This window comes from Haplochromis burtoni, unplaced genomic scaffold, assembly GCF_018398535.1.
Source record: "Haplochromis burtoni strain Fernald_Lab_line unplaced genomic scaffold, NCSU_Asbu1 Contig_242, whole genome shotgun sequence".
Lineage (NCBI taxonomy): Eukaryota > Metazoa > Chordata > Actinopteri > Cichliformes > Cichlidae > Haplochromis > Haplochromis burtoni.
In genome coordinates this window covers 674872-697132 of record NW_024582603.1, presented here as the reverse complement: position 1 = coordinate 697132, position 22261 = coordinate 674872, and the positions used below count along the sequence as shown (strand labels likewise).

Genomic DNA, 22261 nt, shown 5'->3' with positions numbered 1-22261 from the left:
GCCCCCACATATTTCTTCAGCTGGACCTTCAGGACCTCATTCTCCCTGCACAAACAGACACACAAAGCTTAAACAGAAGAAAACAGAGGGCTAAAACAAGAAGGTTATAGCTACAACGCATTGTATGCAGGTCGTTTTCAATGCCAAATATCCTTAGTGTCATTAAGTAAGGACACTTAAAGATAATGTACTGATTAATGGAGAGCTAGGATGGCAATATAAGTGCAAAAATATACTGCGTATGACCGGAAGGTTCTCTGACAAAGTTTCTAGAAATTGTTTTTTCCTCTGGTTCGAGCTGGGCCCTTTAGTTCCCATTAAGGGAAACATTAATGATACAGCGTATAGTGATATTTTAGATAATGTGCGCTTCCAATAGTGTGACAATAATTTGGTGGGAAATGTCCCTTAGCGTTTCAATATGAGCTCTTCCTCACAATGCAAATGTACATGAATTTAATAAACTTCTAATGTTCTCATTCAAATATCTGATGGATCGTCTTGGCTTTAGCTCCAGTCTGACTCTGCATGGCGTGATTTGAATGCAATCATATGGAAATCTTTTCATTTTATGCAGAAATGATCATTCTGCAGCAAATTAAAAAATTATCAGACTAATTACTGCACAGGTACTTGATGTAAAAGAGAAAAGAGATCGTGTGTCTCGAGCTCATGAATCTCAGTTCTGAATTTTTTGTTTCTTCTTCTATGTTTACTCTCTATCCAGACAAAGCAATACAGTTAGGTGCTTTACTATCTCCCAAATGAGAAAGAAGCCAGGCTGGCCTTGAGGCCTCTCTACAGACTGAAATAGAAGATGCCTGAGAAGAAAACACGAGGCCAAATACAGGGTCAGATCAGTGCACTGTAGTAAAGCTAGTAAAGCTAGGCATGGCCTTTTCAAACCTCCCCAAAACAGTGAGACCCCAACAAATAAAGAGACCTACTTTTCCCACCCTTCACAATTGTTATAGCTTACAATTCCCTCAAACAACTGCACTGCAAGCTTTGTGCCATCTTTTAGAAACGCAGTTACTTGTAAATTTGGCGAGAATCCACTGTTACCTGGAGAAAAGAAACCACTTCAGCTGTTTCCAAATTACAGGCACATGTAATCATACTGCTTGACTATCCCACACAGATCCAGCACCAGTTGGATAAACCGGAACACTACTTATAGGTATATCAGGGCCTCTGATAGCTCAGAGATCCATCTTAAGAGCCCTTGAAAATGTAAACGCACATGTTGTACTGTGACTGAGGACACAGGCACAAAGACGCGGTGACAAAGAAAGGGACTGAGAGACAGACGCAGTCTCCTTACAAGCCGTAACCGGCTGAGCATCGTCGACTTTGGGGAAGAAATCAATCAGAACTGGAAGTGCGGCTTTATGCCCTTGGCAGTTACATCTAACAGTCTTTGTCTTGCACCGCCGTCGCGCCCCCACACCGCCACCCAAACCCTCATTCTCCACGGGTGATGTTTGGTGCCCTGCTTATCAGCCCTCATTCACAGCCAACAAAAGAGGGACCTCCGGGGAAACTTCCTGAAATCCACATGACGAGCTCTCAGTGGAGCCGTCCACACGGTTATCAGAACAACCCGCAGCCCAGATGCTTTTTCAGCCTGATTTAATTATAGCTAATACACACCGCCTGCTTTACAGAGTGTGTGTGTGTAGCGGGTCGGACAGATACGCAGATATTCAGAACAGAGGAATCATTTTACTGATAAAAGGCCTTGTGTCTGCAGGATTTGACATAATGTGAGACACGTGAAGCTCAGGTTAAAGTGTTCTTCTATTACGAACTCGGTGAATTTGGCTCTTTTACTTGCCGTCTGTCACGATGGCGTGTTAGAAATAGTTTTTTCACCCTTGTACGCGCACACAGCCTCTGCTCACTTGGTGGTTTCATCCTCCTAATCAATAGTCTCATTTTAAGACCACACAAAATGTGTAATGTAAAAGGAGGGGCTCTAAAAGCCTTAGCAGCTCTATTATCTTCATCTCTACGAAGCATCTTTGTCCTCATTCACAACAGGTCACTGCATTCCCAGAAGCCAACATTGCCAGATTAAACTGTCATCAAGACCTTCAGTGGGTGCCTTTAAAGTCACCTAATCATCGTAAAAGTAGTTTAGTGTTCTGTTTTATTAAGAAACCCGGCTCCACGTAAGAGATAATGTTATCTCTATAATAAGATATCTGCACATCCGCAGGCCAGGGGTGGAAGCTTTCTGGCTTGTCATCTATTGATCAATCATGCTGCAGGCTTTGATTGCATGTAGGTGAACAGTCTGAGTTTACAGGAAAAGAGAAATTAAATTTGCTCAAACTTTTGTTTGTTTTTTTATAAATAATAACCCACGAATGGAGCAGGAAGTCATGGCCCTTAAAAATTAGCTGTGGCCTTCAGAAGCAGTTAAGTATACAAGCTAATGGACTGCAGATGAGATTGCAGTATTGACTTACAAAAAGACATGGCCACTTTATAAAACCCCTAATCACAGAGCTTGCCAAACAACGAGCAATTCATAATAGAGTTTAACCAGTGTCACTATCTGGAAGCGACAAGAAAACGGTTCTTTTCTTTGTTCTTTTTTAAATGTTTACTCAGGAAACCCTAAGTTAAGTTTATCGACATAGAAGTGGTGAATAAGTGAAGAAAAGCCCTACATCACTGGGGCACATTTACTACTTATGTCACTGTAATTTTATTCAATTACATTTGAAAAACTATAAATAATATACGGTGGCTCTGAGAGGTCAAATGCACTGCAAGTTAAAGAAATCACCAGAACAGATAATGAGAAGTGACAGAAACCAAAACGTGAAGGACTCCACTGGGACACTTTAAAGAAGCAGACGATTCGTCGGTGCTGTGCAGGCATGATTCATATTATACTACAGATACAAGTTTGCTATTAGCATGTGTTCCACAGCTGTTCCGTCATGTTGTTGTCTCCCCCAAACACTTCTTATTTAAAAAACACACTTTTTGTGAGCTTTTGCAACATTTTTTGTACCATTTCCATTTTGTTTAGTTTTGTATTTTGCGCTTTTAAAGCTTTTTGTTTTTGTTTTAAAGTTGCAGTGCGTTTGACCTCTCAGGGCCACCGTAATAACACCCATCTAACAGACTACAGAAAGCTTACTAAATAACTGTATGAATATTAATATTTTTTCCAATAGGTGTTTTATAATTAGATGCCAGTTTGCATGTTTTCTAACAAAGAATTTATCCAGGTTTTTCTTTTTTGTTGTTGTTGCCAAAAATACCACAAGAGAAAAAAAAAAGTTTTAGCTTCTCGGTCATGTAAAATGTAATCAGACAGGCACCAAACAGCAGACAGACAAAGCCCGTCGGACTCAGCAGTGAAGAATTTAGCAGGTAAAAATTTAGCTCTTACCCGGAGGAGTCGATGACGACAACAGAGCACAAAGCGTGAGTGTTTAGCAGGAGCCTCGTTACTGTTATTAAATACACCTGTGCTTTTCTGCCAGGTATATAATACAGGTGTAGTAACAAAGGTTAATCAGGCTGCTTGCTCTCTTGCTTTCTTATGACTACATTAAATGTTGCTCTTATGGGCGATCGTGACTCAAGAGTTGGGAGTTCGCCTTGTAATCTGAAGGTTGCCGGTTCGAGCCCCGGCTCGGACAGTCTCGGTCGTTGTGTCCTTGGGTAAGACACTTCACCCGTTGCCTACTGGTGGTGGTCAGAGGGCCCGGTGGCGCCAGTGTCCGGCAGCCTCGCCTCTGTCAGTGCGCCCCAGGGTGGCTGTGGCTACAATGTAGCTGCCATCACCAGTGTGTGAATGGGTGGATGACTGGATATGTAAAGCGCTTTGGGGTCCTTAGGGACTAGTAAAGCGCTATACAAATACAGGCCATTTACCATTTATTACTCGTTGCATTATCATTATTGGTGTTATATAAAACATAATACTGGGGAATTATTTTCCCAAAGAAAAAAATCCAAACTGACTAAGTATTGATTTCAAGCCTCGACTATCTTCAGCAGGTGCCGTCGCTGCCTGTCATCTACTGTGAGCCTTTTCAAATCTCCAGCGTCATTCTGCTTTTTTTATACCATTTAAATTATTATGCACTCACAATCGTTTCAACAGTTGTTATTGCAAGCTGTCAATAGAAAATAATAACCAGATGCCTGTCAGCTATTCAAGAATAAAATAAATAAAAAGAAACACACACACACACACACACACAGTTTTGTTTGTTCTCGAACAGCCGTTCCGAAAAATCATTCGGCAAGATTTGTCTGCTCTGAATAAACGATTCTTTGAACAAACAATACTTAGCGCGCTTGGAATTGAATTCCTTTCTCAGGTTACAACAGCACGATAATGAACACATTTTGCTGAATTATTGATCACTCTGATACAAGTAAAACACTTTGTGCCCGTGTAATGTGCTTGCTTTTGGAAAACAATGCCTGGGCCGGGAAAAACAAACAATCTTTCAACGGGATAAAATGTCACCTTGGTAAATACACTGCATCTGTCAACCTCAGCTGTGCTCTCCGCTGACAAGGAATTGTTGGTAATCAAGTGCATCAAGCTTGGAATTATTTGGCTCAGGTTTTGGGGACTGATTCGAATTGCTGATTAATTAAACTTGAGCGAACTTTGCAAAGTACACTGAACAATGTGTACAACTCCCTCCCTGAGCATGTCTTTAGCACGGTAACATATAAGATAATATAAGTGGCCTGGTGGGGAATTTAGGGGAACGTACCCAAGCACTTGATAACACAGCAGCTGTCAGCGTGAGGATGATTCTGACCAAAGCCCCAATAACTGAACTGTTTTCAACTGAGTATTTTCAAATCCAATTCCAGGGCAGAGGGATAAAACACAGCCTGGAGGTGTGATAAACACCCTAGGTGTCCAGTATTGTGTCTGCAGTGGAGCAGCTTCCCTCAGGTCGTACCACAGCTCAGCCTCCCACATGCAATAAAAAATAATCCACCTGCTTAACACACAGCTCCTCTGTTTTTGCAAATACTTTTACATTTTTACTGGTTTATTTCAGGTTGTTTCTAAGTGTTGCGCCCCCTCAGCTTGATCCTTCCATGCAGGGCAGCAACCACACACTGTATTTTAAATACCCACTAAGACTGAACTCGTTGACTTTTGGTTTGCAGGAACTTCCTCAATGCCTTCAGTGAGTCTATCAAAACAAACTCAGTTCAGCGCGCCAGATATGTTCAGAACCACCGGACTAGAATTAAATAATGGATACGGAACAAAATTAAACAACAAAGCCAGAAGGGAGGAGCGCCGCACAATTTCTCAATTCCAAAACTGAGAGCGATCCATTAAATTATCTGGTGCTTCTACTGGTGAGCAGGACGTGTAAACGTGACACATTCAAACTCATCTAAAACTCGAAGTGGGTTGTCTGCCTTGAGGGATGCTAAAGTTTTAAATTAGCGTGTTGAAAGTTAAGGACTCGGCATCTCTGTTAAATAAACTGCATCCTTCATCCAGCAGATATGGGACCAGCCACACACTGCTTTCTCATTAGGGGCAAACGTCTGCTCTAGAAACATTTAGTGTAAATGTCTGCTTAGAGGATAAGCCTATTAACTACACTGGGCAGTAAAACTGTTGAAGTCATCTCATCTTCCTCAGTGCGAGATAAGTAAGAAGGATAAACCGTGTGCGTGCAAAAGATTTAGAAAAAAGCAGGATTGTTTTGTGCGTGAAGGAAACAGCGGGGGAAAGAAAAGCTACGTGGCTTAGAAACATTTAGAAAAGTATTTTATGTGCAAGTGAATGGGAGTGGGGAAAGAGCAAAAAACAGTGTGTGCTTAAGAGATAAAGAAATTATGAATATTTTGTTTAAAAGAAAGCAAAGAATGTGAAGTCTGAGAATGGGTTTTATATAATGCAAACACTGTAAGACACTGTTAGAAAGCCAGTAAAAAAAGGAGGGGGGGGCTCTTATCTTCTCTTAGAGTACAAGCAAAAAAACTATCTGAAAAGGAAAGCTTAAACTCAAACTACATACAGTAATTACTTAAACTGAATAGATGCCCTGAAGTGATTTTTTTGTATTACATTTCCACATCCCTCCGTTTATTATCCCATGGTCTAAAGCCATCTTAATGTGCAATAAACACAGCATAAATTGGCTCTTCTTCAGGTACAGTCTGGCTCTGTTTGGAAGTAGTGAATGAGAGGTTCAAAGACGCCTTCAGAGATCAGCAGCTCAGTCGCTAGGTAATGCTCCCGAGTGCAATTTACTGCACTGCCATCTTTAAAAAACATAAATAAAAAGCCCTTAAAGCATACATTCTCTCTCCTGACACACTTCTAGAGGCACATATATGCATTAAACATATAGATAAATCCACGCAGAGGCACAGCATGGCTGTGGGGTGGAGGACTGGGTTGTTAAAACTTCCGTTTGGGCAGAATGACATAACTGACTAAACACCCCCAACAAATAAACCGGGCAAACATCACAGCCGCTTGCTCTGCCACTTTATTTTATTTATTTATTTTTTTAGAAAAGCCGTACCAGACTGCTTGGAGAAAGGCGGCTCTGCCAGCTAAGAAAAAGGCATCTGCTCTCGTTTCTTTTGCATGCGAGTGTGTGCGCGCACGTATGTGTCCGCCTGTCCAACCACCCCCTCTCCCTGTGACGAGGAACTGCTAGCTGGCCCGAGCCCACTCGACTGGCCACCTTCCCGTCTTCCTGCTGTGAGAGGCCTGCTTTCCGCTCTGCCAACTGTCGCATGAAGAGGGGGGCAAGAAATAGTTGAGGGGAAAGATTTTCTGTGTGTGCGCGTCTGTCTCACTATTCTCTGAGGAATGAGCTTGAGGGTTAGACATTTAGAGCAAGGTCAATTGGTGTGGGACACTGCTATTTAGCAACAGCTTTCTGGTGACTTAATGCCTTGTGTCATTAGAAATGAAGAAATTAATATTAATCACAGTATTAATTAATAATATTCCAATATGCATTGCCATTAGGGAGTCATCATATTGATAACAAATTCATTTTACGGTGTAATAATGACGAGGATCATCTTAAGTGACAACAAAAACAAGGAGTCCTGAAAGTAGGTCGATGGACCATATTTCTAAAAACAATGTGTCCTGAAAAATATTTGATATATGAAGCTGAAATTTCACAGCACTCGTTTTATAAATTCAACTTTTGGACCATAAAATTGTCGCAAATAAGAGAAGGTTGAGCATAAGGCCCATGTTGATTTCATATTGAAGGACCCAATTATAAGAATCAGTCTAAACTCACTGGACGGTCACACCAAAAACTACGACTTTTATCTATTAGCTCCAATTTATATGAAGCAAAACATTTAAGATTTGACTTGCTACATGTGCAATATTCCTTCATAGGAAATCCAACAGGTGATGGAAATACAAAGAATGCAAATTCTTGGTGTGCGTACAGGACCACAAGAGAGGACTATTACATATGCGCTCTGGTTGTGGGTTGCAATGTCACAATGTGTGAGTATGGGTCTTACACTCTCGTGTTATATGTGGATGGATCTGTGAGTAAGTCGGTAAAGTGGGCAGCTGCTCGTTTTAGCCCACTCCCCTCTGCCTGAGTCTACGTCAGCCGGAATCTATGTATGGAGGCTTGCTCATCCTCTGCCACCCCCATGTACGACCAGGCTCACACACACGCAGGCATCCATACACGCTTTGTGTATATAAGACACTTCCTTTAGTATGGGTATCACTCTACTATGTAAGAAGGATCGTTCAGAAGATTTCTAAAATAAGATGACTTCCTCAAACAGCAGGACCATCTGGTGGTAAAGATAAAAAGTTAACCTGCACAGTGCCAGAGGCAGCAAAGTGATTCCTCTCAAATTTATCTCAGATTAAACAATGTCTCAATTAATTAAACGGGAGTAAAGCACTTCCATCGGGTCAACAAGAAAAGCAGTCGTTCTTATGAGTGTTAAGATGTTACCATTTCAGTGTCAAAACTGACTCAATTCACCATTAACGCAGTAATGATGAAGAATTGTGGGGCACATAGCAACAGTTGCCAGTAGCCGCTTTCACAGAATGATGCCGACAGCTCCAAGCCCTCATTCAGCGGCTAGCTGCTCCTTCAACGGTATTTATAGCCGCTATTGATCGAGACAGATTTGGCTGAGAAGGAAAAGCAGCACTTGAGATTTAGCAGCAGACTACAGAAACGGATTTATGTGTCTGAGTGCGATTGATTGTGTGGAAATGCATGCTGTATGTCACAGTCCTCTCTTGTTCTCACTGCCTCTCTACCTCGTGTCATTTCCACCCCATTAAAGTGCTCCATATGAACATCATCACATATTAAACGGCTCAGTCAGCTGCTGCCCTGTCCGCTCCCAACAACAAACCCATCAGATTCAGTCTCCACACACTTAACTTGAGTCACCCAATCAATCCCAGCTAGTGGATTGATTTACTGTGGGAGGCTACAATCTTGCTTGCTGGGGCTTTCTGTTTCGACTGTTGCAGGATGACTAGTCATCTATTTAAAGGGCTCAGGGCTTGACTGAGGACTCTGGGCACATGCCAAGGTGATAGAGGCCACTTTCAGTGAACCGTAGGTGGCCAATTATTGGGATAACACTGACTGTATCTGCGATTTAGGAAAAGGAAATCTCACACACCGAGTATGAATGGGGTAAAGTTTCCTACTCTGCTCTGACGTGTATCCTCTAGTTCTTTTAATCATGAGTAGACTGAACTCGATGGGGAAACTTAACAGTGCACAAATATAGTTTCCTTTTCCTGTCTGCGTAAAGCTCTTGCCATTAGTGGTAATTACTGTTATTATGTGTAAAACAGTGACGCAGGTACAGCAGGTCTAAGGAAAGGCCTTGCACAATCCTCAGCAACAAGGCAGCTTTAATCACAGACATGAAAGTCCTTGAGGCTATTACAGCTTTAACACAATGTTTACTTCTGCTCTGCTGACTGAAAACTTTTTGGTTTAAATATGTGGATCCATACAGCTAATGAATGGAGCAGTCAATAACACGCCTGTATCTTTGACTCCAGTCCTACTGAAGTGTAAAACACAGGTGTAACTGCTAAGGACTATATTCAGTTGCAGTCAGTGTTTTTACTGCACTGCCCCATCTGGAGACACTCTGTTTACATGACTTGGATGATCATGCAGTTCCACCTGCATTCTACTGACAGTGTCAGTGCAAACAAAAAGCCAAAATGCATTGTTTTTAACGCATTAAGCGGTTAATGCTCAATGTGCCAGAATATAAAATATTTAAATGTCATGCAGCTCCATTTCTGGAATTTTAAAAGTGTTTTCAAACACTGGTGTGACAAATCCTCCCACCACAACATCATCCATACACCATTTGTCCTTAAACTACAATCAGCAGCCATTTGGGTTTTTATGTTTGTTTGGGTGCACTTTGCTGGCGCTGGGCTGGGTGCCCTTTTGCTTTTAGAACAGACGTAATTCTTCATGACACAGATTTAGCAAGGTGCTGATAACATAACAGCATCACACAGTTGCTGCACATTTGTCAGCTGCACATCCATGATGTGAATCTCTCGTTTCAGTCCAGACGACTGGATTGAGATCTGGTGACTGTGGAGGCCATTTGAACATGACACAGGACCTGAGGGATACACGTGGCCCTGAAGCCTCATTAGAAATGATCTCAGTGGAAGGGTGGCTGTCAAGAAGCCATCTTTAAGGAGGGGAGACCAGGAGAAAAAGGCTGAGGTATGAATAATTACACAAGAACTGGACTCAAAATATCCTTTTATGGACTCAAAATGTATGAAGGAGAGGTACAACAGTGTCTACAGCCATCTGTAAAGCATAGTGGAGGCTCTGTCATGGTTTGGGGACGCGTTTCAGCCAGTGGCTGTCACTTTTGTTAAAAGTGACAGAATTATGAATGCAGAAAAATGCAGTCAGATTTTGAGCCACCATGCAATGCCATCTGTCATCTGTGAAGCGTGCCATTAGAAATTGTTTTATTTTTCAGCGTGACACTGATTCCAAACACACTGCCAACGGAGTGAAAGCATACCTGGATAGAAAAACAAACACTGGAACATTATCAGTCAACATTACTGAAGCAGTGTGGGATCGTCCTGACGGAGAACAGAACAAAAGCCAACATCAAAGAAGAGCTTTGAATGTCCTTCAAGAAACCTGGAGAACAATTCCACAAGAAAGCTGCCTGACAGAGTTCAGACTGTGTTAAAGCACAAAAGGTGGTCCTACCAAGTATTGACTTTCAAACTCATTAGAATTGTGCAAACTGTTTTTCCCCTCTTCCATACATGTGTGCACACTTTTCAATCCATGACTGCACCCATTTCTCATTTTCCCCGCAAAATATATTGACTCAAGAATATATGAATTTAAAACTACTGTATGGGTAAATACGTGCCAGAAAATCATAAATGTTACAATTTCTTGCTAGAGGTGAAACCAGAAGATCATTTGACATCATATTCTGCCACTATTTTGTGTGCCCAAAGGGTTATAGTGTGGAAGCTTCGAATGGGACTTCATTTTCACATCAGCAGTGCCATTAACAATTTTCTGACTGAAAGTCAACAAATTGAATAACCTGTGGTCCAAAGTGTCAATAAGAGTAAAAAATGAGTTTTCTGACCAGTAGACAAAAACAAACAAATAGTCTGTTTACGTCAGCGTGCAAATGCTTTGGTGCACACAATAATCTAAATTTACTGTCACCTGAAATCAAAAGCAGTATTTTTAAATCTGCACTCTTTGCTCTCATTCATTTGTTAAGAGTGCATTAACTTGTCAAACGTTAATAGAATAAGTCCCCTGCTACGTGCAGTTTCAATCATCCACTGTGCAGGCAGACGTTACGTATTAACGTATGGTCCGCAGTCATCACGTGTTACCTGGCCAGCGCCTGGACCTTCGCTGAGTGCCTCTCTTCCAGTTCTGCCAGCTTCTTCTTCAGCAGATCGGTTTCCTGCCTCAGGCCTGCTGAGTGCTCCATCTCCCCATCCAGCAGACTGCGAAGAGACCTAAAGAAAAAAAACAATTTAAAAAGCAGCTGCCATGCACGTTTATGCATAAATAACACAGGCTTCTATCACCATCACATTCAGGTAGCATCCCATACACAGGCTTAATCCTCTAAATGTTAAAATACTGGGGATGTTATTTTCATAAACAGATTAGATAAACTGACGATACTTGCTTTAATTGCAGCACTAACTGACAGACTGATTTACATTTAGCTCTGATATAAAATATTTAATCAGCACTTAATCTGTGCCTGTGTCGTTAATTTAATACCCTAAATTTAAATCATTTAGTATGAAATTCTAACCTCTGCTTGGCAGGAGATTCACTTTAATTATATAGAGAGATCCTCGCCTCTCATCTTCTTAAGGAAACCCTTCATAATATTCAGGCTAGTAAATCCTTCTTTGTCATCAGGTTGTACATCACCTGCTTTCATATGCGCTGTAGTGCAGCTTTTTTTCAAAAAGAAAACTTCTTAAAATCGACTTTAATCGTCAGACCTTTTTAGACACTTGTGGTATTTGTATTTTAATGGTCTTTTCTTAACTGCTGACTCGGGTTTTTCTGCTCTTTTAGTTATTTTAGATTTGTTGTGGCGTACCTCAGGGGTCCATGTTGGGTCCTACTCAGTTTTCATTATATATGCTGCCTTTGGGATCGATTTTCAGGAAGTACAAAATTCACTTCCATTGTTACGCTGACACCATCCAGATTTATTTTCCTGTCTACGAGATGTTAGAGACGGGTTAACACAGCTTTTATCACCTGCGTCAGATTCCCAAAGCAAAATCCCATCTTCCTCCAAAGGGCCTTAAAAATCCATATTTATGCTTTCATCAGCTCTAGATTGGACTACTGCAATAGCTTGTATCTGTTTGTTGCTCGCAGGCAGTCAAAATGCTGCTCGTTCAACAGATTTTGCATCACTCCAGTTTCATCAGGTCTATAAAGGCTCCCTGTCCATTTTTTATATTAGAAAATGTGAGATCCTTTTACTTACTTTTTATTTTTAAATGGCAACCAACTATTTAACCAGGCAGTGCAACTTAAACAACTCCAAATTCTCATAGTACAGCCATGGTTCCCATTAAAGCAGTTTAGTCTATTTCATTGTATTTTTGGTTTTTATGTTTTATTTCACTGTATCGTTTTTAATTTATTGATCAGTTGTTTGATCTTGTTTTCTTTAACTAACTTGTAAAGTACTTCAGTCAACCTTTTTGCTTTCAAATCTATAAGAGAAATAAATATGTATTGTATTTTTGAGCTTATCAATAAAACTATTGACCTTTGACTTTCAGCATGCTTAACTTTTTTTTTAGCATCTATTAAATCGCTGCAAGTCACAGTCTCTGGAGGCTAATAAGAGAAGTTCTTCCAGCCTAAGTACGTGAGTGTGATGGAGCATTTGAAAGTTTGCAAGCAGCAGGTAAGAGGAGTGAATCCCAACGTACGTGTTTTGTTCTTCCAGTTCGTCCTTCCTGTTCATCATGGCTACAATGGCCTGACGCAGCTCCACTGCAGAAGAGACACTGCGGTGAGATCTCTGCATAGAAACTGCTTCCAATGCATCACAGACACACAAAGACTACACACAGTAATATGCATAAACTCATATCATACAGCTTTCAAATGTAGAAATAACAGCATCCCACACGCCGCACTTGCGGTATTAATGTGAGATTTTTGTTCTGTCACAAAGATGAACTGCTTTGATAAAATCAGGTTTAACTTTTTTTTTTTTATTCAGCTGACAGGAGTTATACAGAATGAGATCCATCGGACTCACAGAGAGCAGCACTTTTATTGCCACAATAAAACATTCTTTTGTGGTAGCTACTAAAAACTTTGACGAAAGAAACAAAGCCAAGAAAATCTAAGAGTGAATCCAGGTTTAGATTTGGGTTCATGTAAACTCTGCTCTGCCGTGCTAGTAAACAAAAACACAATTACCTCACAAATATCTAATAATTACAATCATCTGAACATAATTTGCTTTTATTTTACTGAGCAGGCATTCCCTCTTTTGTACTCGATTCTCACAAGGGAATAAGGGATTACAGTACCAAGGTTATACTAGGTTTTCTACCTTCTGAACTTCTCTCCGACTGTGTTGATCAGTAATACAGACCTTTATTAGCCAACAGTAGCCTGACTGCTGTTACCGAGAAATCCTCAGACCTGAAAATGCAGCAGGCCTCAGGTTCCCTGGTGTAGGAAAGTGCTCGGCCATCGATGCCACTGACTGGACCTAACATACCCCACAATGCATCCAACTAGGAACCTCTGGGATATTATATGTCATGCATCCAAAGCCACAACATAGCACCACAGTCTGTCCAGGAGCTCACTGATGCTCGGATCCATGTCTGGGAGGGGATCCCCCAGGACAACATCCACAGGAGTGTGCCCAGATGTTATGATGAGTGCGTACAGGCATATGGTCTACTTAGCCACAGGATCACCTGATGACTTCATCCAGCCCTCACACTGTTGGTGGTTTCGCTTTGACTGACTGTTAAAATCAGTAAAGATTTTAAGCTTCAATATTTAGTTCATCAAGATGTGTGATTTAAGTGTTCCATTATTTATGTATTTGTTTTCGAGCAGTGTATTAACACAAATCCATGGGATCAAATTTAGATTGTTTATATCTTCATAGTGGCAGGAAGGCAATAATAACAGAATGGTGGCTGTCAAGTGCCAGGAGCAAAACTGTGCGACTAAAACTCGGGAACAACTCAAGAAAAGATTGAAACGAATCACTGAAAATCAGAGTTTGAGTGCACAGCAAAATATCTGAAACTGGGCAGGACCACTCGAAATTTTGGATACTGTCGCTCTAAAGTTTGGCTAAAACAAAAAAGAGAGCAAGCTGAAGCAGTAAAAAATTCTTGACCTTATGAATTATATACGTCTATGGAGTTACATCAAAAAAGACAAATCAAATAGCTCTGAGGAAAACAGTTTTTTTTCTTCCAATTTCTGACATTTCATAGACCGGAAAATCAATTCACAGAAAAAATAACCGACAGATTAATCCCTAATAAATATAACGGTGACATTTGTGTCATATGTGTGGCAGCAACTTCAGTTTAAAGGTCTCCGGGTCTTTTTCTTCCAGCTTAAAGCGTCAGTCAGTGGAACTGTATCAGTCGCAGCCAAAGTCTGCCAGCAGTCTGCTGCCGGGTGATGTTAATCTCCATCCTGATGTTGAGGACAGATTTGGGCCAAGCTGCGCAGTTGCACGGTGACTCATCTCCATAGTTACGCTCGGAGGTGAGCATTGAGGTTTCAAAGTGCCTAACTAGGCTGTTACCAGGACTTCCATAAATATTAACCGTGAGACACAGAGCTAATCCATCCTGCATTTTGCATGTCCTGAATTACACACATGCAAAGACCTTAGCTTTGTTTTCATGGCTAATGTAGGGTGTCGATATAGCCACAGACATGAGCAGGTCTCTCCTCTAACCCCGGGATAAGTGCCTGTTTGGAGGAGGACGAGGAAAAAGGAAAGGCGAAGAAGAAAAGCGATGACAAGCACAACAGTGAGGAGAAAGGGGAAAAACTCGATTATCTCCACAACTCCATTCTCCACATCAGCAGGCCAGAAATAAACGTGACCTTTAGTCCAACCACGCGTTCACAGCGGCTGCCACGGACGAGCCATTAGGGACTTCAGTAGAGCCAGACGCCCCTCTGTCCGCACAAGAGGACGTGAACAAATTACAGCACAAGTCTGTGTGCAGAAAGACAGACGCACGCACCTCTGTGCTCACGCTCTGCGTGGAAGAGCCATCTTTCCAGGAAAACAAGACAGCGTGCACTTCCGCCAGCACATGCACGCCCCGGCTCAATCGTTCCAATAACAGATGCATTAGGCGAGAGCTACGCCTTGTAATAAGGGAGTCTTGTGAATTACAAACTCCATACTCTCCAATCAGTGGACCGCTTGGCCTCATGAGCTGTCAGACCCAGAAGGAAATCACTGAGGCCGAGCTCACACTGCACCCCTCATCCTTCTTTTTTCTCCTAACACAGTTTTTCCTTCAGGTTCTCCAGCACGCCTTTAAATAAATCCAGCACCTTCTGAATTTATCAAAAATTTACTCACTAAACAGGCAAACAACATCATGGGCTGTTTTTACTGCCCTTCAGTGTGCTCTAATAACATAGTACAAATGTATAACACAATCTAAACCTAATCAGCTCGAGTAATTTAGTATTTTGCATGCATCACTCTGGTGTTTTCACAGGCTCACCGTTACTCTTGTTGACAAGTCCACTCAATTCCACGTATGAAATGGTGGCACGTCTCTATGGAAAGTTTAACCTGCAGTTTAGATCAATACAAAGTGGATTTTACCTAAAGGCAAAACCCAGAGTGAAACGCTATAAAATCAAGGTTTAATCAGACATGTTCTGCGTATTTTTCCTTCTCCTTTCAGACGATTCTGCACAAATCTCAGGGGGAACTGTTGTTTTGGCTTAGGTGCAAAAGCAACAGAGCCAGGGAGAGCAAAGTGAATAGGAGTTTTTCAGCTGAGAAGAAGCTCTGATTTTTACTGAAAATATAAAAACTGAACCAAGTCAAAAACGGTATCTCTGCCTCTGTCCACTGGTTTCCTCCTTGTGTGATGTGACTCAGTCTGGAGAGAAGCTCTTTTGCTCTTTAAGGTCTGATACCTAAATGTGACGTTACAGTTTCAGGCAGGATTTGTCTTTGAAGGAAGGAAAAAAAAACAAAAACATCCTCCGCTATTGAAATCTGCTATTCTACATCTTTTAAAGGCCTTGTGTAACCATGAAAACCATCCTCTCTGCTCTTTGCCTCTATGAGAGAAATTTCAGATCAGCAGCTCTCTCCCCTTCTCTCTCTTTGACCCTCTGGCCTCCTCTTACTGAGGACTAATAGACTAGACGACCACTCAGTCCAGGTGCTTAAGAGCAGTTCCCCCTCACCTTCCCTCCTCTGGCTTTCTCCGCCTTTTTCTCTCTCACACACACACACTAAATCCCAAAATCTCAAACAGCATCCGTCTGGGCGTCTAAGGGTCTAAGCTCTGATTAGCTCCGGGGCACTGAGCAGAACACCAAGCAGACTCCAGGCAAGAGGAAAAAAAGTCTGTGTGTTCAGTGAGCTGGTCGCACACACCAAAATGTCCATCATGTGATTTCATTTTCGTTTTCTGTGTTTTTGTTTTTTGTTTTCTTACAGATCAGAAATTTGATGTGAACTACAGGCATTCTCACAATCTGATTTTTGCCATGCTCCCAAGCAAACAGCGAGTCCATAGAGTACATACAGCAACATGTCAGAATACTGGAACAACAGCGCCACCTGGTGGATGATTTGACATAATCAAAACACAATGAACAGTCTCTGGACGAAGGGCTTAACTCACTGCAATTAGATCAGTTTATCCGCCAAGAAAAATGACAACAAGGTTTGAAAACACTAATCAGGAAGTTCAATTTCATTTGCTCCGGGTTCCACAGCTGTGGAGAAATTTCCCAAGAAAGACATGTCAGGACTTTCAAAGGATTCATTACGGTCACAAACTTCTGGGCCTACAGCTTGAAATCTGATCATCTTCTGGGTAAAGCCTCTTGAGGAACAGATAATTTGACAAGTGAGTTTCCTGCAGTCAAATCTAATGTAAGGCGTTTGTATGTTTCATTCAATTTAGGAGAGGTTTGTGGCGTTTTGGGCCACCCGTTATTCAGCTGCGCAAACTCAAATTTCTCACACACACATTTTGCTGATAAAAGCAAGTTTAAATGTATGTTTTGAGGTTAGACAAAGTGTGTGTGTGTGTGTGTAATGCACATATCACCTTTTGGGCTGAAGAGAGTCTCATGCATGTTGTTTTTCTTGCATGCATCAGTGCACAATTTTACAAATTCTACAATCATGCATGCAAGAAAATAAAAATATTAATTGAAAACATTTTTTTACCTGACGTTTTGCTAGCTAAATGAGTATTTTGTTGTGTATCCAGCAGGTGACTCTTAGCAATTTGTAATTAACTCTTCTGTTCCTCTTAAGGTGTTTTTTACTCGTACTCCCAAGAAACTAATTGAGGGTCACGAATAAATGCGCGAGTAACAACATGTTTTTGTTTGGCAACCAACCCACAGCTCCGCACCAAAAGAGATCAAATCCATCTTGTTCGTGGGCATGTTTGAACCTTTCTTGTCAGAGTGACTGAATAAAATATGCTGCTCAGCTGTCGTGAATAACATGCGTCAAACGCCGCAATGATTCATATCACTGAACAGGTTTGGGAACATTAAGAAGAGAGAGGAGGCGAGAAATAGTAAGAGACAGACAGACGGATAAAGAAAGCACACTCACCCACTGTCATGGACTCGGGCAAAGCAGATGTTGACAGCGCGCTGGAGAGCGGAGCAGGCTGCGTTGTTGGACTGGACTCCATACTGAAAGAATTCGAAAGAGGAATCACATCTTGGAATTGCTTCTTATTTTATTTTGCACATTAAGCTGCAGCACAACGTCACATTGAGGAGGCCTGGAAGTGAAGAATGTTTCACAGCACTTCTGCCTGAAACGACAGCTTACTTGAACGGGAGCTGAGATCTGCTGCTGCTCTCACAGTTTCCCACTGATCCTGCCGACTCACACTGAACAGGAAATGCGGCCGTGTCTTCCACGGAGCTCACTGAAACAAAGTGAAAGTAAAGCTGGAAGCCAAAAGAGAAAGTCCCTGCGTTTCATTCGATGAAATAAATCCTTCACGGAAACCATAAGCCGCTCTGATCAGCAGTAAAAACACTGCATGCCTACTGCAAGAGAAATAAGGACCATTTCCCTTTATGGCCTTTCAGGTCCCCCATCAAAGACTGCCAGAGGCACTGATGTGTGAATGTTATGTTTGCCTAGATTGCATGAAATTGTGTACTCCTGATTGATCATTTTGGGACAAGAAATTTCATGAGTTCCCACAGAACTACAATCAATCTTTGGCTATTTGTGTGAATTGTGCATTTCCACTGTGACGTGAGCCACTAACCGCTGCTGCAGTACCTGACTGAGGATCGGCAGGGTTCACAGGAATGAGGATGTCTGCGCTGCTGTGTCCAGCCATGACTTGTAGAGGGCTCCACGTGGACACGCTGGACAGGCTGCCCACCACCACCCTAAAACAGCACAATTTCACTCTTGGTCAGTTTGCTGCTTGAGGAATCAGTGAATAAATTGACCTACAGGTCAGTTTATTGTGGTGTGTTCAAAGTCTGACACACCTGTAACAGACACACCTGTTAACACAGCATAATAATGATAATCAGCCAATCACACAGCATAAACCAAGTGCATGTAAGCATACAGACATGGCCAAAATGAGAGGTTGAAATTAAACCAAGCTTTTTCTGGGGCAGAAGATAATTTAAGTGACTTTGAATGTGGCAGGGTTGTTGGTGCCAAATCATGGTTTGACTAACTCAGACTGCTGATCTGCTGGGACTTTCCCACACAACCACCTCTAGAATCTAAAGAGAACGGTCCAAAAAAGAGGAAATAATCATCCAGTGGCATTTCTCTACAACAGTAACACTCTGTCCAGCCTACAGATGGACTACAAAAGCAGCAATAACTGCACCAGCTGCCACTACTGTCAGTTAAAAACAGGAAACTGAGGCTACAATTAACACAGGCTTGCCAAAACTGGACAATATGAGACTGGAAAAGTTGCCTGGTCTGTTGAGTCTCGATTAACTGCTCAATGTTTGCATGTGCGAGTCAGAATTTGACATAAAACCATGGGGTATCAAGGGTTCAGAGTGATGATGGTGGTGGTATAATTTAATTTAATAACTCTCTACCCGAGTATTGTTTCTGACCATGTCCATCTCTGTTCGACCACAGTGCATCGTCTTCTGATGCTCAACTCAAGCAGGATAACGCACCACCTCAAATCATCTCAAACCCATTAGCTGAACATGACAGTGAGCTCAGTGTACTCCACATGTGCAGCCGACAGTGTGATGTTGTCAAGTCAATATGGACCAAAATCTCTGAGGAATGTTTCCAGCACCTTGCTGAATCTCTGCCATGAAGATTGAAGACAGTTCAAGTTGAAAAAGGGATCCAGCTCAGGACTAGCAAGGTGTGCCTAATAAAGTGTCTGGGGAATGTGTATCTATTTGAAAACTACAAATTAGAACTTTCTGCTGTTCATGTACGCCTCCGCCACCCTGGGAAGGCACGGCTCACAGTTTGAAAACCTTTGGTATAAATAAATTCTATATCTTTTTGTGGTATTATACATGCATACATTTTATACATACATTTAAAATTGAGTGCTAAAAGTATAAAAATGCAATCTAACTGAAGTAATTTTCTTCTGGTCTGTAGACCAGACTGTTCGTGTGTAAGATGGCAAGTTTTGTAGAAAACAATTACAGAAAAAGGGCACCGATCTCTCTTTCCAGAAGTCATGATCATGACCCGAACTATTTTTATTTTCTACCAAAACTAAACAACCCGCAGCCGGATCACCGTGCAGGAGCAGCGATGCATCTAGCTGTGACGAAAGGCTTATGCTCATGACAGTGTGACAGTCAACAGTCCTTCAGCTCAAATGTAATGTTAGCGAGCTGCACGCAGAAAGAAGAAAGCTCCTGCATTCAAACTGCTCACATGCTGCTTTTTGCTGAATTTCTCAAATATATTTTTTCTGCTGTGAGCACCAGAGTCTAAAGTACAACTACTACTAGTCTACTTCGGTTCTTTTCACTTACTGATCACTCGGTATCCTCTCTTCCTCTTGGGTTTGTGCTCTAGGCTTATATATCTCCTCCTCTTCCTCCTCGTTGTCTACACTCTTGGTGTCAGGCAGCGGAGGCGCCGTTATGGGAGGTGTGCGGCAGGGATGCGGGGACCCCACCCAGTTGACTGTGCCCGGCTCAGACATGCCATTCTGGGCAAGCGACTCAGAGAAGACCGGCTCCAAAGGGTCAATCCCTTCCTCCACACTGCTCTGAGCAGGAGCGGTGTGACTTTTCCTCATCCCGCCAATCTTCTGGGAGTCGTCTTCCCCGTCCTCCTCATCCTCAGCTCCTCCATCCAGATCATCATCAAAGGAAATGATGTTGGTGATCTTCTTTTTCTTCCGCCGCTCCTTCCTCAGCCCTGAGTCTGGGTGGAAAAATTTTTTTTTTTTTACAAAGGAGTGAACAAAAACTTATATATTTTTAAGGTTTATACTTTCATCTTACAAACAGCTGTAATGCTTAAAAGATTAAAACGCTAACTTAGACTTAGATAACCTGCATACTGACATTTTTATCATGTGTAATAACTGAGACACAGGACACATGACAGTCATTTTATTCATCTTATATAGAGAAAGCAGTAAAAGCTAAAAAATCAGCACTAAAATATCTATGGATTACAAGCTGTAGCTACTGTGATGCCGCTCACTGATCAGTGAAGTCCCATTTGATGCCTCAAACTGAGTATTTTGGCCAGAGGTCGAAGACTGCATGAAAAATTTAAGGTCATCACCTATTCAATAATGGTTGAAACACTTGACCGAGACGAAAAATGTTTACCGATGTCATAGACTGAACGAGAAGTCGGCTTGTTTTCTCATAGACCTCTATATAATCTCTTTGCAACCAGAGCGCATCTATCTTTTATATACAGTCTATGTTATCAACGTAGCACACTGCGATTACCAGCTGCTTTTGCAGATTTTGCATTCATGATTTAAGTGTAAGGTGAAAGAACTGTTTACAGTTTAGTTTAAGTGCTTTTAACTGGTATTTGTGCAATGCAAAACTCAAAAATTGGACTGAGAGGAGAGAAGGAGAGGACTGGCAACAGAATTGGGAGAAGTCCTGTTCGCAAATTACAGAACATGTGCACTTCTATCCATCCTCAACTGTGCATAATGAGGAAAAAAAAAACAATTATGTGTATTATCTGCCGATTCTGCCTCTGCTGACAAAAGTGATGAATTTCCTGGCGCCGTGTCTTCATACTTGAGACCAACACTGGCTTTGGTTTTTCCTCCTCGTTTGGAAAGTAGCTGATATGCTAGACTCATGATGACTGTTAAGCAATTATCGTCATTTCGAAGGCTTTTGTGAGGAACAGATGAATGATGATAAAAGAAAGTCTGTCTCCTTCCTCTCAGAGCCAAAGAGGCTGGCTGTGCATTAGCAAGTCTTCTAGCGGTGAATAATCTGAATAGGCTTTCCCACTCGGAGGAGCCGGCGCAGCAGCTTAGAATTTCATTTACATTCATTTCAGCAGAAAGTTTCAGCAGCGCACAGTTAAAAGTCTAAAGGCGCTTTAGTCCCGTTGAGGAGAACATATGGAGAGAAAATGGTGTGAGTTTCCCCCCGACGGGACAGACTGGGGCAGACTTCTAAATGAGGTCAGACTTCACGGTGGGATTCTTCTCTGCTGCAGATGCCTCGAGCTGCATCCTTGTTTAAGCATCCATTATGGAAGCACAAACTGAGCCATATGTTGCTTTTTGCTGGTTTTGTGACACTTACAAAAACACATATACTGCAATACTAAAACAAAGCAAATAAACAGAAAGTGTTTGGATCAATCAAGTGCAAAACTAAAAAAAAAATCATAGTTTCTTGCATATAAGAGCAAGTCAAACACTGCTGTTGCCCTACCAGCAGAGGTGCTGCGTGGCACCACAGGGAGTGGGTCGGAGGCCCCATCCACTTTAGGGGTGAAGCCAGGCACCACAGCTGTGGCTGTGCCGATCTCTCGCAGCAGGCTGCTAACCCCCTGAGTGGACTCTTTCCACAGGCTGCCAATGCCCTGCGTGGACTCCTTGAGGAGGTGCGACACTGAGGACCCTCCGCGTGTTACGGCTCCGTTCAGGTCGCTGTTGTCAATGTTGATGGCAAACAGAATGGAGTTCAAACCTGAGCACAGCAGATGGAGAGAGAAGGAAGTGAAATGTACTTTAGTTCCACTAGAACACATGAAGCTTTTGAACTTTCTTTGTGCTTGCTAAGTATTTCTGGGTGCACACAACAAATCTGCCCGAGATGTAAAAAAAGAAGAAGAAGAGAGGAGAAATGCTCTGGCACAAGATCAGTGGTTTACATTCTAAATAATTTTATGGTTTGTTTTCATCCGAGTTGTGCTCATCAATAGTTCAACAGCACCAGTGCGCCCATTAACATAAATGGGGTCGGAGCTT

The 22261-nt window shown here is 42.0% G+C and overlaps 1 protein-coding gene across 2 annotated transcripts in view; it reads right to left on the bottom strand.

Moving 5' to 3' along the window:
* Positions 1 to 22261, bottom strand: part of snx29 (sorting nexin 29) — a gene marked incomplete in the record, with an annotated part of 135836 nt that overhangs the window by 105305 nt on the left and 8270 nt on the right. For both annotated transcript variants that reach the window (XM_014338655.2, XM_014338656.2), the window contains 8 exon segments: positions 1 to 45; positions 10925 to 11053; positions 12512 to 12575; positions 17419 to 17501; positions 17644 to 17743; positions 18109 to 18221; positions 19824 to 20220; positions 21723 to 21980. In XM_014338655.2, the coding sequence (XP_014194141.1) occupies positions 1 to 45; positions 10925 to 11053; positions 12512 to 12575; positions 17419 to 17501; positions 17644 to 17743; positions 18109 to 18221; positions 19824 to 20220; positions 21723 to 21980 (1189 nt within the window).